Below are 16,220 nucleotides of genomic sequence, written 5' to 3' on the forward strand. Positions count from 1 at the left end.
AGGTGCCAAATGTGTTGGTCACGCAAAACAGTGCCCGCCCCGCCCCCCGCCCCCTCCCCCCCTCCAAAATGATGACAGCAGGAAGCGAGGCCAGACGAGAGGGTGTAACACACGCGCAAGAGCTCATTGCTAACCGGTCCGCCCAGCATCCCTTCAGAGTCCCGGCAGGAAGGTCCACTCACCGATGCCGACTGGTCCCGCGGGAGACGTCCCAATGGGCCCCAGGGAGGAGGGTCCCCCGTAGCCGAGGCCCGAGGCAAAGCCCCCCGCCCCGGAGAAGGCCGAGGCCCCTGGGCCCCCACCGCCGGGGTTATAGCCGCCCGAGGGGCCGAAGGGGTGGCTCGAGCCCCCGGCCGCCGAGAACAGCCCGGACCCCTGGGGGCCCCCCTGGGGACCCCCACTCCCCGTGCCACCCCCACCCCCCTGGGAGCCCAGGAGCCGCAGGCTGCCGCCGTTCAGGGACCCTGAAACAACAGCGAGAGGGAGTCACCCCTACGTACGCCACGTGGAGAGCTCGTACCACGGGGAGCGAGTGGCGATGAGGACAATAAACGGACGGTCTTTGTAATTTATTTATTTACCTATTTTCCGGACTATGGTCTGCACCCGCTCATAGTTCGTAGAGGCAAATTTGGGGTCAAATATAAAAGCTTTTGCTTAGATGGTTGGCCCCCAGTGCATAGTCCGCACCTAGTGCCTCGTTCGAACAAACAAAATTATCATACGCAGCACACCTTGACTAAAGTCCGCTAAATCCTTTACGTCTTGTCACAGTGAACGATCTAGAAAAAAACAAATCCTTGTATAGCACGCATCAGTAGCATTGGGATAAATTTCAACTTTAAACATGTATTCTCTACGGACTATACACCGGAAAATATGGTCTATGTCTTGCGTCCCAAAATAGCCGAGGCTTTAGTACTGGTTCACGCTCATACAATATGATAGGCAGCAGACGGGATGAACTTCGATTTGGTAGCAATGATGTTGACACATGTACCGTAATATCCTGAGATGCCCACCCCCTTTTTGGCTCAATTTGATATTTAATTTTAAATTCAGAAAGATAGCCCACTCCTGGTAATCAGTGATCGGATCAATGGTGATCTTGCTGTAAATGCGGCTAGTTAGCTATGGCGGGATGTAAGCGAACATTGCTCACTGGGAAGTATGATCAACTTCGCTTCATTGTCCCTCGCTGTGATGACAAGTTTGGCAGAAAAACGATCTAAAAATAGTGTTTCTTCAACTTTTCTCGAATGTTTCTTCAAAGATGGCCCACTCCCCATTTTCACCCAATTTGTTTTCGACTTTAGGTGGGCCATCTCTCGGGATCGGTAATGGCACGGTTGTTGGCGCCGTGAGCGCACGTAAAAGAGCCCGCTGCAGAAGAAATGTAACGAATCAAAGTGGCGATGCGGGCAAGTTGGCTCATTCTTACGTCATGTGTCAAATCTGGTTGTCACCACGACAAGCTAAGCTCAATGCCCCTAAAATAAACGATAAAAAAAAAAAAAAATCAACGCTCATCCTTTTTTTTTATTTCTGTCTTTGTTTATTGCGCGCTGCATCACCAACTTGTAAGGGGAGTTTTAGCAGATCGTTCCGATAACTACACTCAATATTTTGCTGGCATGTTTGCGAACGCACAGTATCATTAACAGAGCTCAAACGCAAATCAACCAAAAAATCCCAACAGACTATAAACTTCACCTTACCCTACGACGAGACTACAACGAGAGCTACGGGCCCTTGATTCGAGCGCAAGCCGACCAGAAACCACGGGGCACCGACACGCGAACCGGTGTGCCGAGATGCGTGCACCGCAAGGCAAAGCGTCCGTCATGCACCGCAAGGCGGACAGACCTGGTTGGCTCGACGGGTTGGTCCCTGGCGCCCCGGGATTCACGAGCACCGGTGGCATGAGGCGCACGGCACGAGTGTTGCTCATCATCAGCTGACTGTTCTGGTCGTAGTATGGCGGCGCCAACACCTGGTACTGGCCTCCTGCACCGAAGGACAAGGCACGGACGCTCGGTCGGAGCCCGCAACCACACTGGCATATTTTAACCCTTTGATGGGCGTCGCCGCACGTGGACAGCGGCGACTACGCATTCGAAAATGCCCCCCTAAATGCAAAGCTGCGCGCACTACGGGAGGCATTGCTATTTGTCGGGTCTTTATCGAACTATAGACATTGTATTCGCACAGTGTTTCGCTTTAACTGAGCTATTTATAGTTCTCAAATTAGACGCTCGGCGCACGCGATGCCTGTGTCGCGTGCCGGCTGCTCCGGCGCCGGTGCCAGTGGGTGCACTGGGTCTTCCAAATGAGCCTTCCAATGCTTTTAGGAATTAAATTCACAGGACGAGAGCTAATCGTACGACAGACAAGCTTTAAAAAGTACCTCCACTTAGCAAGCCGAAGCCGCTGGAATTTTGTGGAAGCGGATATCTTAAAATGAAACCGAATGGAAGAGAGACAGCTTTTCGCCTTTGATACTTTCATAGAATGCTTTCAATCCTAAACAGCTTGCAAGCATAAAAACATGCTCTACTAGATAATTAAAAAAAAAAAAAATGTGCATTGGTTTTTTTTTTTTATGCTATGCAATTCCTTCGGAAACAAAACCTGACCACTGAAAAACATCTTTTGGGGGAAAAACTAGACTGTTTGAAGGCTAAAAAGTACTCGAAGAAAGGACAATCTATTCTCTTAATTTACTTTGATTTCTTTTAATTTGCTTTGTCATCCTTCTTAATTTCATTGCCTCTAATTCTCCTGAGTGGTCACGTGAACGTTTTGGTACCTTTCATGTCGCCGACAGGTTTTTGCTCGAGGACTTCGGAGATCGACTGAACCAGGAGACATACAAGGCCTTTGCCTTAAAAAATCGGCAAGCTGTGCTAAGGAGATTAGCTTTTCACTCCATAGTGGAACATGTGGTTCCTCGGTAGTGCCTCACAGAATTGGTTTATGCAGCTGAAATTTTGCACGCGGTCCTTTATGATCACTAACATGCCCCACAAGTTTTATTCAGATTGATTAAGTTGTTAAAAATTACTCTTCCAGGTAGTGACACTCCCCCCCCCCCCCCCCCCCTTTGTCGAGATATTGTTCGGTAAATTAAAGACCTCCAGAGAGAAGTGAACGCAACAGGAGCGAAAGGGCAAGAGCATGACTGGCTTGCCCGGCACCTTTCTCACATGTGGCAAGGTGGCACCCAAAACGGCGGGCGTGTCTGCCCCAAACACCATCGTGACACTCTGTCAGATGGACGTCCACCCTTGCTGAGGTTCCGGGGAACGGACTTACTCGCCAACCTTTTGGCAAAGCAGTTGGAATGCCGAGAAATTTCCTTAAAGGACACACACAAAGGAAAAAAGCATTTTTTTAACGGTCTCGATGGAAAAAGAATCTCAAAAAACGAATTTACAACGAAGAAAAATATTGTAGGGCTAAATTTACAGCACAAAAGGAATTTGTAATTGCCACCCGCGGGAGCCACCGCTGGTCACGCGGTAGACCTGTGCGACGCCACCGCTGCAAAGTCACGCCGCTGTCGCACGCAGAGCGTGGTGCACTGACAGTTGAACGCGTTTCTCTACACTCCCCATGCCGCCGCTGGCAGGGAACACTCGCACGCCCCACTGCCGTGTATTTTTGACCGACGCACAGGTCTATCACGTGGTGCTTGCGCTCTTTCAAGAGTTTCCTTTGGGCTCTAAAAGTTACTTATTAAACTTAGTTTTTTGTTACACTTCAGACAAAGATGAATAAGTAACTTTTAGAGACCAAAGGAAGCTTCCGAAAGAGTACAAGCACCTTGTGACAAATAGTGGTCATTTTTCTGTGGGTGCCCGCGGGCGCCAACTACAAATTCGTTTTGCGCCATAAATATCGCTCTAAAAGCTTTTCTTGTTCGTTGTGAACTCTTTTTATGACTTCATTTTCAAAATGTTTTTTTCCTTTGCACATGTCCTTTAAAAAAAACTATTTATACCGAGGAAAAGAGAGACAGTTCGTATGGCTCATGACAACGTATCAACAGCCCCTTTCCAAAAGTGCGCACCACCTAACAGCCACTGCGACAACTATAGGAGTCCGCTGTCGTTTTGCCAAGTACTCGAACCATTTACCAAACATGAGGGCTACGTCGGCGTTACGAGTAAGGTCGAATCGGCTTGCACCGAGCGACGACTCCAATTCATTAGCGCTTTGTGCCCGAGAAATGGCGGCCGCCAACGTTGCTCGACGGGGGTTTTGAAAACAGTCTATTCGCACCTCAATACGCTTAAATTCCGCCCCGCGAGAACAACTCAACCTTGGTGTAGCAGGCACCACGCGAATTCGTCCGCTCAAGGAACTCCGTGAGGAGGAGCAAGGAAGCGCCCACGGAGACTCACCTCCAGGGGGCGCCTGCGACAGGGGTTCCCCGCCCTGCGGGGTCATGGGCCTTGCCCCGCTGCCCCTGAGCATCTGCTGTTGCTGCTGCTGCAGTTGCTGCATCTGCTGCTGCACCTGCTGCTGCATCTGTTGCTGCGGGGCCGGGCCCCCCTGGCCCCCCTGGCCCTGGAGGAGGCCCGCCGCGGCGGCGGGCGTTGGAAACATGCCCCAAGGGGGCATTCCGTAGTACTGGGGCATCATGGCCGGACCTGGGCACAGAGGGTGCGAACGACGGTTCGAGACATGGCCGTCAGATGCGCGAGCGACGGTTCTGCTTTTAAGGGAAAGTTCGCACGCACTCACGATTGAGCTCTTGCGATCTTTTACGACGATAGAACACGCAGCACACTGGCGCAATCTACAAGGTCACCCCGGAACTGCATTTCACTAGAGCGAAGGTTTTGCAGTATTTGCGTACGAGATCGAACGTATACCGCCACACGGTCCCAGTTTTCATCGCTCACGAGTCCCCTGCTCTAGGCTCTGTCACACCCTTCCGTCGCCAAATAAACAAGGAATGCCCACCTGTGACGATGCCCAGCGGCGGTGGAGGGGGTCCGTACGGGTCCTGGTTCATCAGGTAGGGGTTTGAGGGGGGCCCGAAGGGGGACTGCGTGGGCGCTCCGGGCACCCCCAGGCCTCCCGCCCCGCCCTGGGGGGGCCCCTGGCTCGGACCCAGGGGGTACTGCCCTCCGGGCACCAGGGCCATGCTGGCACCCCCGTGCTGGCCCCTCTGCTGCTGCTGCTGCTGCTGGTGTTGTTGCTGCTGCTGATGCTGCTGTTGGTGGTGCTGTTGTTGTTGCTGGTGCTGCTGGTAGAGCTACGCACGAGAAGGAGCGACGACGCGATTAGCAAACACGGTCGCCCCTCGGCCTTTTGCGCTTGTAAGCGGACATACGCGAGTCAACTGTAACCACGGACGGCAAGGAAACGGCTGGGATGTCCTTGGCTCATCCCGAATCCGACCTGAGCTTCCAACTTTCGCTAATGCTGCGGGTGTTTCTTGAGCTCCGAGCGTGCAAGCGCGGTCGAAGCACGGCAAGTACATTCTGGAAGCCCGATAATAAAAAAAAAAAATGCCCCGTTGTTCTCATCCTTAGAGTAATTGCGTCGCTTGGACCGCTCTAGAACTTGAACCAGCATTTCCTTCGAGATTAGGGGCGGGGATCGCGATGAGCGAGCGTTTCGAGCTACGACCAGAAAAAAACAGTCCACTGGTAGGCTCCTTTGAGGTATAGCAGACGCCATCAAATGTGGTATGTGCTGCTCCAACACATCAATGCAGAGGCCTTAGGGGGCTTCTTGGGAAATATACAAACCAGGGGTTCTCAACCTCAAACACCTGACCGCCCTTGACATTGGCGCGGTAAAGCGGGGCGGGACCCCACAGGCCCTTGTAAACAATAGTAAACACGCTATAAAGTGTTTGCCACGCGGGTGCGCAGAGAAGGGACACTGACACCATCCAAAATGTTTGTTTTATTTTTTGTCAGGCAATTCCTTATGGTGTCAGAAGACGACCCAATCGATATTTTGCTAGAGGGTCAAATATATTTTTAACCCCCAAGTGCCAATTTTTTTTTTTTCCAAAAGTAACCTAAAAGTGCCATATTTTTATTTTGAATTGTTATTCCTTTACTATTACACATAAAATTTGAAAAGTTTTTTACGCAAAAATCAGCGGAGGCGAAAAAAATATTTGCTAACTAAAACGAGTGCTGCCATCTGTGATCAGCGCCGCAAAACTACTCGGACGAGCCTAGCTCGTCCGTGGAATTGAGGGCTCCCGAAAAAACCACTGACGAGCTGAGCTTGTCCACGGCATTTTTAGCCAGAAAGTGGCCGACGAGCTCAGCTCGTCCAAGGCACTTAATAAGGGGTTAATAAAGTAAAAAAAACACAACTGCTGGAAACCGAAACTGGACTGGGGAGGTAGAAGAAATATAGCGGAGAGTTGGCAGAAGTCACGTGGCTTGCAACTTTTTTCCCGTCAATCAACATATTTGCAGCTTTTTATAAGATACAAAAAATGGGTATCCTATTTCTTTTTTTCCATTTTTAATATTGAGTGTGAGCCATTGATGACCCACCACTTCGATTATATTTGGTGATTGTGTCTAAACCATAGAAAACGGCCCGTGACCACAAACAACAGAGTGAGCACGACTCAAACCGGCCAGTTCTGGATTGGCGAATTTCGGGCAGAGAGAAAACGAATTTCGAGCCACAAATTGTGTTCTGGGCAGTCAAACTCTCACATGACATGCACAAATAAAAACCTCGGCGAGCATAAATACCCTGTCAGTGTCCCTTGAACAGGCGGCCCAGATCTCCTAAAATATTGCGTAAAGTGAAAGAACATTTTACTTGGGGGCAAAAGAGGCCAACCAAATTTGAGTGTTTGCGGAACCCTTTGGGGAAACTTCAGCCCTAGAACCCAAGGCACAAAAAAAGCAAAGAAAGACCCAGCCCAAAGAAAGGGAGGAGGAGCTGCAAGCTTACCTGGGAGTAGTCCAGCATGCCGGGCGACTCCATGGAGGGCAGCAGGCCGTGGGGTTGGTAGTCGAAAGAGGACAGGGGGTCTATGCCCATGGTGTGGTGGTCGAAGTGGGCCTCCAGGGTGGTCGGGGCCATGGGGGACATCACCAGAGACTCCAGGGGCGCCTTGGACAGCTTGTCCCCCGCCTTGGGACCCAGCTCCTCGCTTGGGGACGCCTGCCGGCTGCCCCCCCGGTACCCCACCGAACTGCGGAGCGAGCGCACGCGGGGGATGCTTGGGACCACTTCCGACGGGTCCGTCTTTCCCGACATCTTGACGTCGCAACACCAGCAACATGGGTCTCTCACGTTCCCCACGCAGCAACTCCCCAAGCTCGAACTGCCATGTTTTGTTATCACTGTCATTACAATATTAATTTCATAGCATTATATAGGCACGCAGTTACACATTAATAACATGTCTCTATATATTTTGAGGGCATTTAGAATACCATTTCATCTCCCTGAAAGCACAGAGTTGCAAAAATTATCCAAACCGAGTTCAGTTATTTTCACCACCACCACATGAAAAAATTGCGTTCCCAATTGGCTGCTGCTGCTTCAAACTTCTCCCGAGTTGTTCAGATAGCAAGCCTGTTTCAAGCTCGATTCCAGCTGTTTGTGTTGCAATGCAAGAACCTAGGGAGTTATAGGGGGGATAACTCGCCAGCAAACCCGAATTTGCTGAGAAAATTGCCTCGTCCAAGGTAGGCCTTATATTCTGTTCAACCCTTAGCTGAAACTGCAGCGGAAGCGACGTCCTCATTGGAGCAGTCACATGCCTCTCTTTCGCCACGTCATCACGCTCCTGCGGCCATACCCACGTGTGAAGAGCCAAATCAGTTGATAAGAGGGGGGCAGCTGATTGGTACGGCGCCCAAGTAGCTCCCACTGTAGTCTCGGCTTAAGGGTGAACGGAGTATACCAGACGCACACGTGTCCCAACTTTTCACAATAGAGCCATTTCAAGATGTCCTAGCTCAAACTCTCTGTGCCGGTAGACCTCTGCCTTCCACCTTTCTCTCACGGCAACAGCTGTCAGAGACGAGGCTTTGCAGCGAGCCTCCGGGTGCATTTCGCGGAAGGTCGTCGTGGAAACCAACACCACAGTGTCACGCGACACTGCGATGCTTGGCGGAGGACTTTCTCCGCCACGATTGTCGGGAAAATTTACTTGCCATGTTGATTGGGAAATGGACTTCTTCCAAAACCGACGCGCCCCATCGCGGCGAAATACCACGCAGTGCACTCTGGGAACTAGTTGGCCACTCAGTTTCGGTTTCGACTGAGCAGTTTCATCTCATGCTATCACGCCGGGACCGAACGCGCTGCTTGCGTTTTCGATTATCTGACTTTTCACGAACGTACAATACACTCATTCTCGAGCGATATAAAACGAAGACCGGGGCACTTTCCTTGGTTCCCGAAACACCGGATATTGTGCGTGCGTATGCGAACGTAGTAAGTCGTGGCTTAGTCACCTCACCCCACGAGTGCATCTTTGAGCTCAATGTCAGTAATCCCGTCTAGTACCAGTGAACTACAACTGAAATTTGTTCGTCTGGAGCCTTACACGCATTTTGTTTGCCAAACGTCCGCTTCTTGTTACTTCACTGGGCAAAAAGCAAGCCGCATCCTCACAGGGTATCAAAGTTGAGGCCAGCGTTTACGCATGAACTTTTAAGGAAACGCAATAAATTCGACCTCACTACTGCACAAAAGTTACTATGATGTCTTCCTCGTGTCATCATATATCTCCCACTCAAATTTTATGCTGATAGAAGGTTAACTTTTCGCAAACGCTAAGATCGGCTAGCTACGACGGAGGCCCTAACAAGCGTCCCCTACTCCTCGCTTAGCCTTTTTGGACGAGCTTTTACTGACGCCCGAGATCTGTGCCGGGAACGGTGTCTGAAATTATCTCGGCATACTCAGTCAGAGAGAAAGCAAACACATAACAAATATCATGGCCATTACCAACCGTCAAATGCGCTTTGAATTCGTTCGAGCACTTGTCTGAAGAATGTCGCACCGTGCGCCGGACGGGCATGAACCCCAATGCGGTGCGCATAGCGGTTCATGCCCGTCTGACGTACTTCCGGCGAACGGTGCGACATTCTTCACACAAGTGCTCGACTTTTGCATTCTTAAAACGGTCTGTATGCGCGAATGTGCCTATATGATTTCAGGATAACTTTATGCGCATACGCGATGTTGAATATTAGTGAAATGCAAGCAGGTGGGGACTTCACTTCGTGCAGTGCTGCGTGTCAGTACAGATAAGAGATAAGAAGTGTTTTAAAATTGAGCTTTTCGATGGCACCTCCGAGTTTTACCTCGCATAATCAGGCACATTAAGAAAAACAGTAATTGCAAAAAGAAATATTTCGTCTATGGACGCACGAAGCAAACAAACTTTCTGATCAACAACACTAATGTAAAGGCGCGAGCTCGATATATGCATACTTATTGTTTGCTACAGCTTGTTGATTCGTACACAAGCAAGATCCCCGAGCACCCGAGCTTCGCAGCGTCGAGACTCCCAGCACTGGCTCGTCCACATACCTCGATTGGAGCGCTAACAGGAAGGCTCAAGTACAAAAATACAACAAGCATGTGTTAAGACAAGCTATACGTCTCGGGCTTGTGCTAAAGCTTCGAGGTCTGGCCATTTAGGCTAGTTTCGAGACCACAAATGACGCTCTCGGGACCAGAAAACAATCTCTTGTCGACGTGTCGATCGAAACCGAAACCATGCCACCCTCCTCCCTGGCCAACTAGTTCCCAGAGTGCAACGCGCGCCGTGTTGCATGCAGGGCTTTATGGAAGTAGTCTATTGTCCGTGTGCAGCGCGATCCTGTACAGCCTGCATGTAGCAGAGTGCGCAGCACCCCTGCTGTCACGAGGAACAACTCCATCCCCAGAGGTACTGTTTTTCAATCTACGCCGACGCCGTTTGCCCAAACAGTCGTAGTAAAAGTGCACTAAAAAACAATCGAAGAGCTACTGGCTCTCCGGTGGTCTGTGTCCCCGTGCAGCGCGTGCAGTGGACGCACAACGAGAGGACAGCGTCCCGAGCACTCACTTGTAGACCTTGTCCTCGTCGATGCCATTGTGCATGATGCCGTTTGCCTGCATCACGGCGTTTCGGCCATCCACGTCCTTCAGCTTGCCCTCCTTGCCCTTTTTCACCTTGTCCGGGTCACCGACATTCTGCACGCAAGAGGCCGAGAACCGGCTCAGGGCAATTCAACAGCATGTGAAGGCAGTTGCCTCCGTCGACAACTTTCGATGCCCGATGACCGTTTGGTCAGACTGATAGCAAAAATTTTGGTGGTTTTCGGTAGCTTTCACGAGGCAGTATTTTGTGGAAAAGTATTCAAACTAAAAGGACCTTGGGACAAAAATGGAGCAGCACGCAGACCCCTAAAAAAGAAACAAGAAATACTTCTAAAAATATGTTATTAACTGTCGCTTTATTTCAGAGAGAGCCAATTTTAGCTAGCCTCTTCTAATCTTCAATTGTGCACACATAGGACAGCTCAGTGTCATACGTGAACTGCTGTCAACCTGCTCAAAAGCAATAACAAAAATATGAGTTCTAGAAATGTTCCAAAACTCTCTTGATTCCCAACAAATACAATAATTCTACCTTGTCTCAATCCTCTCTGCGAGAAGCACTATAGTCAGTTACAGGTTAAGAAGGTAGCGGCAAATGCCCCTCAAAGGGAATCAGATATCCCTCCGCCACCTCCGCATCCAATAGCGTCCCACCGTTTCCGTGACGTCGCGGTCAACGCGCGAGGAAGGGCTTGCCTTTCTGTACATATTTGCTTTATCTTTCGACTTTTACTTAGCATTGTGGAAGCCCCGAGAGGGAGATTAGAGTTCTCCCCCACTGACGGAAACAAATACGACCTTCGGGGATTAGCTTCCCCCCCGATGGATACAAAGGCTGCTTTCAGGGGCTCGGTTCCCTCTCCGATGAATACAAAGGTCGCTTTCTTAAAAAGTGGGATCGGAGACAAGTGAGAATCCATTGAAGCGGAACAAGGAGCGTTTCCAGTGAACTCTTCTTTCGACTGCGGAGAGATTTGAAACGGGCGCATCACACTTGTGGGAGGAGCTTCTCCTACCTTCTTGACTTGTAACCGACTATAGCAGTGATGCCGACGCAAGCTATGCGGCGCTGCGTGGATCTACTGTAGTCCGTTCACCTTAAAGATGACAGCGCAATGAAACTCGTCTGCTCACTGGACCAATCAACCACCTCCCTTTCGTCACCCAACTTTGCTCCATGCACGTGGCTCTAGGTGGTAGCGTCATTATGTGGCGAAAGACAGATGTATGACTGGTCGAACAAGGACATAGCTTTCACCATACCGTCAGCTCAGGGGTGAACAGAGTAAATACTCCACCTCACAAACATCTGCAGCACTGGCAAAGGCCTGGGCACGAGTATGTGACCTTAAACAATGCCTTCTATAAAAATTCTTGAAAAAAAAAAAAAAAAAAAGCAATTTTTTATTTGTTTGCAGTGTAGACACTTGCAAGTATAGTGACGATGTTTGAGGGGGAAAAAGCCTAGTCTTTTAAGTGGTGCCGCGCAACCGCGCGAAGCAGAGCGGCCCGACTCACGGGGGGTCCGACGTGCATGCGGCCCATGCGCACGTCCAGGTCCTTGATGGTGGGCGAGCTGCCCAGCACGTACTCCACCATCTTGACGCCGAGGCCAGAGGTCTCCGAGGAGCGGGGTGACAGCATCGAGGCTCCGTCGCTGCCCGGGTACGACCCGCTGCGCCGCTGCACCATGATGGGCTGCGACACCGCATGCTCTGGAAACCCCGACGACGACACCCCTGTGTGAGGGAAAGACCCAGGACCCTTTCTCAGCACCCGGCGGGGAAGAGAAAGACTGGGGAAAAGGGAGAGGGAACACAAAGAAAGGGAGAACCCGTACGCCAATGTGCGGGCTTGACGCCGTGCCACAGCAGTGGCGCTGTTGTCGGCGTGGCGCGTGCGCAGTGCCCATACCCGAGACGGCCAAACGCTGACTTGTTTTGTAAACAACATGCTGGTCTATACGGATACAAACCGAGGGAGAGGAGGAGATGAAAGCGTGCGGGGACACCAGAGCACCCAGCTCAGACTGGAATGTTTAGTGGATAGATGCGAAGGCTAGCCGCCTTTGTCTCAATTCGCTGTTTGCGTCTACACACTAACCATTTCAACCGTCCCCGCACGCTCTCCTTCACTACCTCAGTTTCTATCTGTACATAGACCATTTTCATGTTTACAAACATAAGCCATCTCTGACCTTTAAAGAGACCTCTGATCGCTCTGTTTCAGCAGACTTTCAAAGCCTGTAGATGTCACAATTCCTAGGACAACGAAGTTTTACCGAAATCGCGGAGTTGGGAAGTTAGGGAGCTCTTCGTGATGCTATATTCAGCATATAAGATGGGGCCAGTCGTTATAAGAAACTATTAAAAAAAATTTCCCACAAATCTCTCGCTCACCGTAGTGACACTGCTTGTCCTCTCGCTTGACCGGAAGTTTGTGGGAACACAAAATGCAGTGCCATCTCCTTTCAGCGCTTTGATGAAAGGGATATCCCACGGGCAATTTAATAGAACACTTTTATTTCTGGCAAGCTGCATTTCGACATGCCGGTAAATGGCGTCCGCCACTTTCCTTCTCGGTTTGCGCACAGACGATTGTCTATTGGCATTGCGTTCGATGTTGGTGAAATCTGCAAGCATGGCGAGTCACTCAGTAGACACAACTTGACACGTACGATCATGGATGTGTTTGGTCCACATAAACTCCGAACCGCTCCGCTTTTTCCTCGCCTTTCAAAGTCCTTTCAAAGTCGCCCCGGTGGCATCTACTGGGAACATTTTGGCCGCCAACAAGGATTGAGTACTGGCCGACGCTCGTTGAAGTTGCCAGCTGCTCCGGCTGGCATTATCTATCATGACCCAAAAGAGCTCGAGCGAGCTGGAAAACAGCCTCCGCGCATAGAAAGACACAGGGCAAAAGTTTGTCCATCAAGATTTCGAGCCAGAACTATGTCACACAAAGTAAGTATTCATGCAACATCACAATTCACTGCGATCTTCCTTTAAAAGCTGTCGTCACGTGCTCTTGGTGTCCGCGCATAATTGTGTGGGAGGTGCATTTCTACCCAATGTTCTTGGCGTGTGTTGTGCGACATTCTTACTGTTGTCAGTTACTTCCTTATTTCTGCCTGTTGTAAAATCCCGTAAGGACGCCCTCTCCTGAAAGATCACCCATCCCGTTTTTCTGGCTAAATATCTGTCACATAAAAATTCCGAAACATCACCCCCCCCCCCCCCCCCCCCACCCCATTTCCCGTTGGACATCAAGCGATGTCCAATGCGAACCACGCATCAACGGTGCAATCTGTAGTTCCAGTACATCCGAGAAGTGAGTTCATAGCGGGTTCCTGCATTTTTGTCTGCAATCTGCGCATGATATCGGCTCCCGTAACATGAGAGTTGTTCCCGCGTGTATATTGTATTGTGAAATGCGAATCTGCTGCGGTCGCGATTTGCAGTATTTGTTCTCGAGTTCGTAGCGGATTCCCGTGTTTTTGTCCGGGATCTATGCGCGCAATATTGATTCTTAGCTGTAACACGCACGACTCGTTCCCGCGTGTATATTGCATCCTCAGGGGTGGAATTCATGAAATGTACTTGGGAGCAGCCACGGGAGCAGCTGAAACAGCTGTTTTGAAGCAGGTTGGGAGCAGCTAAAACTATGCTCTGGAGCAGGCTAGGAGCAGGTCAGTTCAGTTTTCATTGCACTTCAGCTCGTGTCTTAGATAAGCACGGGAGCAATGTTAATTGTTAATCACCTCAGCCGACTTGCTTAACTGCTTATGGTTAAAGAATAACAATCCAGTCGCAGGTGGTGTAGCACTTAGAATTAAAGTTTTTTTCGCGTGCTTCCGACTCGGGATACACAGGGAGAAAAAACAGAAAAAAGGATTGCAAGGCCGACCAGGCTAAACGCACTCATTGTGGCCAATCGAGTCAATAAAACCGAAACCAAGACAAAATAAGTTTTTTTGGTGCACGTTTTGCGATCTGGCGCATAATGGCGCGAGGTATTGGATGTGGCGCAGTTTCAGCAACATGGTGCAGGATGGCACAGACACATGCGTCAGGCGCAAAGTGGCACAAATGGCGCAGCCGTTCCACCCAATCGTGAAATGCGATTCTGTTGCGCCCACAATCTGCGGTATTTGTTTATGTGACACGCCGAGTTTGTAGAGCGCATTCCCGCGTTTTTGTCAACGATCTGCGCACACGATATCTGTTTCCGTGACAGGCAACATTGTAGCAAGTTCCCGCGTCTTTATTGCACCATGAAACTTGAATTTGCTGCGTCTGCGATCTGCAGTATCCGTTCCCGTGAAATGCGAGTTCTCGGTGGGTTTCCGCGAGTCCTTCGCACCGTGAAATGCGAATCTACTGCATCAGCCACTTGCAGTATCTCCTCTTGTGACAGGAGTTTTATAGCGAATTCCCGCATATTTATCGCATCGTTAAATGTGAATTCGCAATGTCCGCGATCTGCGGTATCAGTTCCCGCATCATGTGGTTTGTAGCGGTGCCCTGGTGCTTATCATTAATTTTTTATAGTTTTGCTGCGGCATCCCCAAAGATAGCCCACCCAATGTTTTTCACTATTTATCTCTTCATTTTGGGTGGGCGTCCTTATGGGATTTTACAGTAGATGCACGTGTGACCCATAGTCACTGTTCGTTTTCTTACGACCAGGTGCTCTAACGAGTAGGTGTGAACGGCTCTCCGAACACGCATACTCCCGAGAAACTTCGCAACGACAATGGGCTAGACGCGCTTCCGCAGGGCACCGGTAAACCGAGCTCGAATCTCTTAAATCATCGCAGGTAGAGTAATTTGGAATGAACGACGACCTCACGCACAAGACAAGCGTGATTGTTTGCTAGCCCTACGTACCAGTAGCCGCTCCCGTTCGCCGCTTCCTAGTGGCACCGAGGAAAAACGTTGAGTTGCGGTGCGCACAGTTCGGGCTTCGCTTCCCGCCGTGCCGCTTAATAAAGCTAACTAATTATGACTACTAAGTATGCTCCCATATGCTCCATACGCTTACGCATTGCCCGATGTGGGCCATGTATCCTTTACGTTGCCTTGGCCCGTGTGGGGCAACTTTTTGTTACACTCGAGTGGAACGCTTTTCACACCCAAATCAAGCTGATAACTGCATTTTGCGTTCAAAAAAAGAAATAGAGTGGTACTTGCCAGACGTGCTGGGGTGACCCCCTGTGCTCCACGTTGGATCCCTCCACTGGTCCCCGAGGAAGATGCCCTTGCTGTCCTCGGGCTTGGGGCCCGTTTCCTCCAGGGCCCACAGCTTCTTGGTCGACGCCGGGATCTGCGGGCGGACGGCGGGACACATCACCGAAATTGTGTTGCTTGTATGTTTAGACGGCCTTGATGCAAATACGCTTCAATGGGTGACGTGTCTCTTAGCTGTAGATGAAAAATTTAGCCAGTGCAGTGCAACCGCTAACCTGGAGTCTTTAACGTGCACCACTCAGTAGTGATTACACAAACGTGTACCGGTACGAAACTCATCCAGACTGAAACGAGCAGGGGGCGAGGATGGAACCCACGAGGTTCTGCAGCGCAAGCTTTCGCTCTACACTCCGGGCTGAGACGCGTTAGACCATGCAGCCACCGATCCTCTTTGACAGCCACCGATCCTCTTTGACACGTCACCCAGGCTCGCAACAAAGCTAAGTGCTTTGTTCGTCCATTCGTGTCCAGTGACACTTACATACGCAAAACTGGCTAATGGACGCCACTGTCTTATTTCTCGGGCGCTGGATGGTCACTGTCGGCAATCGAGACTAATTCTCGAATGCGGCACTTCGAGTTTAAGACGCGGCATTAGGAGCCTCCAACGATCAGATTTTGCTGCGCTGCAGACTGTTCTGGCGGGCACGACGGCAAAAAGCATTCCTTGCATCTTTCGTTGGACACATCAGCTAAAGCTAGAGGGTGACGGTCGGCAACACTTAACCTACGCAACATTGCAGTTGAAATGACGCGACTCTGAAGTGAAACTTATTCGCGCTACCAGGCTTCTGTCACGCCTGCCAACCACAACGCTTCAATATTCAAAAGGCCTGTGTCGGGGGGTAGGGACAAAAGAATGGCTGA

At 50.4% G+C, this 16,220-nt stretch overlaps 1 protein-coding gene across 2 annotated transcripts in view; it reads right to left on the bottom strand.

Annotated features, from left to right (window-relative positions):
- The window catches only part of LOC8031832 (pumilio homolog 2), a 49,931-nt gene that overhangs the window by 25,704 nt on the left and 8,007 nt on the right, over window positions 1-16,220 (bottom strand). For both annotated transcript variants that reach the window (XM_029969470.3, XM_040499115.2), the window contains exons 4-11: window positions 15,297-15,429; window positions 11,623-11,843; window positions 10,070-10,197; window positions 6,949-7,192; window positions 4,972-5,266; window positions 4,407-4,655; window positions 1,867-2,007; window positions 183-464 (exon numbers count right to left, since the gene is read on the bottom strand). In XM_029969470.3, the coding sequence (XP_029825330.2) occupies window positions 183-464; window positions 1,867-2,007; window positions 4,407-4,655; window positions 4,972-5,266; window positions 6,949-7,192; window positions 10,070-10,197; window positions 11,623-11,843; window positions 15,297-15,429 (1,693 nt within the window). The remainder of the gene's footprint in view (window positions 1-182; window positions 465-1,866; window positions 2,008-4,406; window positions 4,656-4,971; window positions 5,267-6,948; window positions 7,193-10,069; window positions 10,198-11,622; window positions 11,844-15,296; window positions 15,430-16,220) is intronic.

This window comes from Ixodes scapularis, unplaced genomic scaffold (genome assembly GCF_016920785.2).
Source record: "Ixodes scapularis isolate PalLabHiFi unplaced genomic scaffold, ASM1692078v2 PGA_scaffold7__128_contigs__length_106722199, whole genome shotgun sequence".
Lineage (NCBI taxonomy): Eukaryota > Metazoa > Arthropoda > Arachnida > Ixodida > Ixodidae > Ixodes > Ixodes scapularis.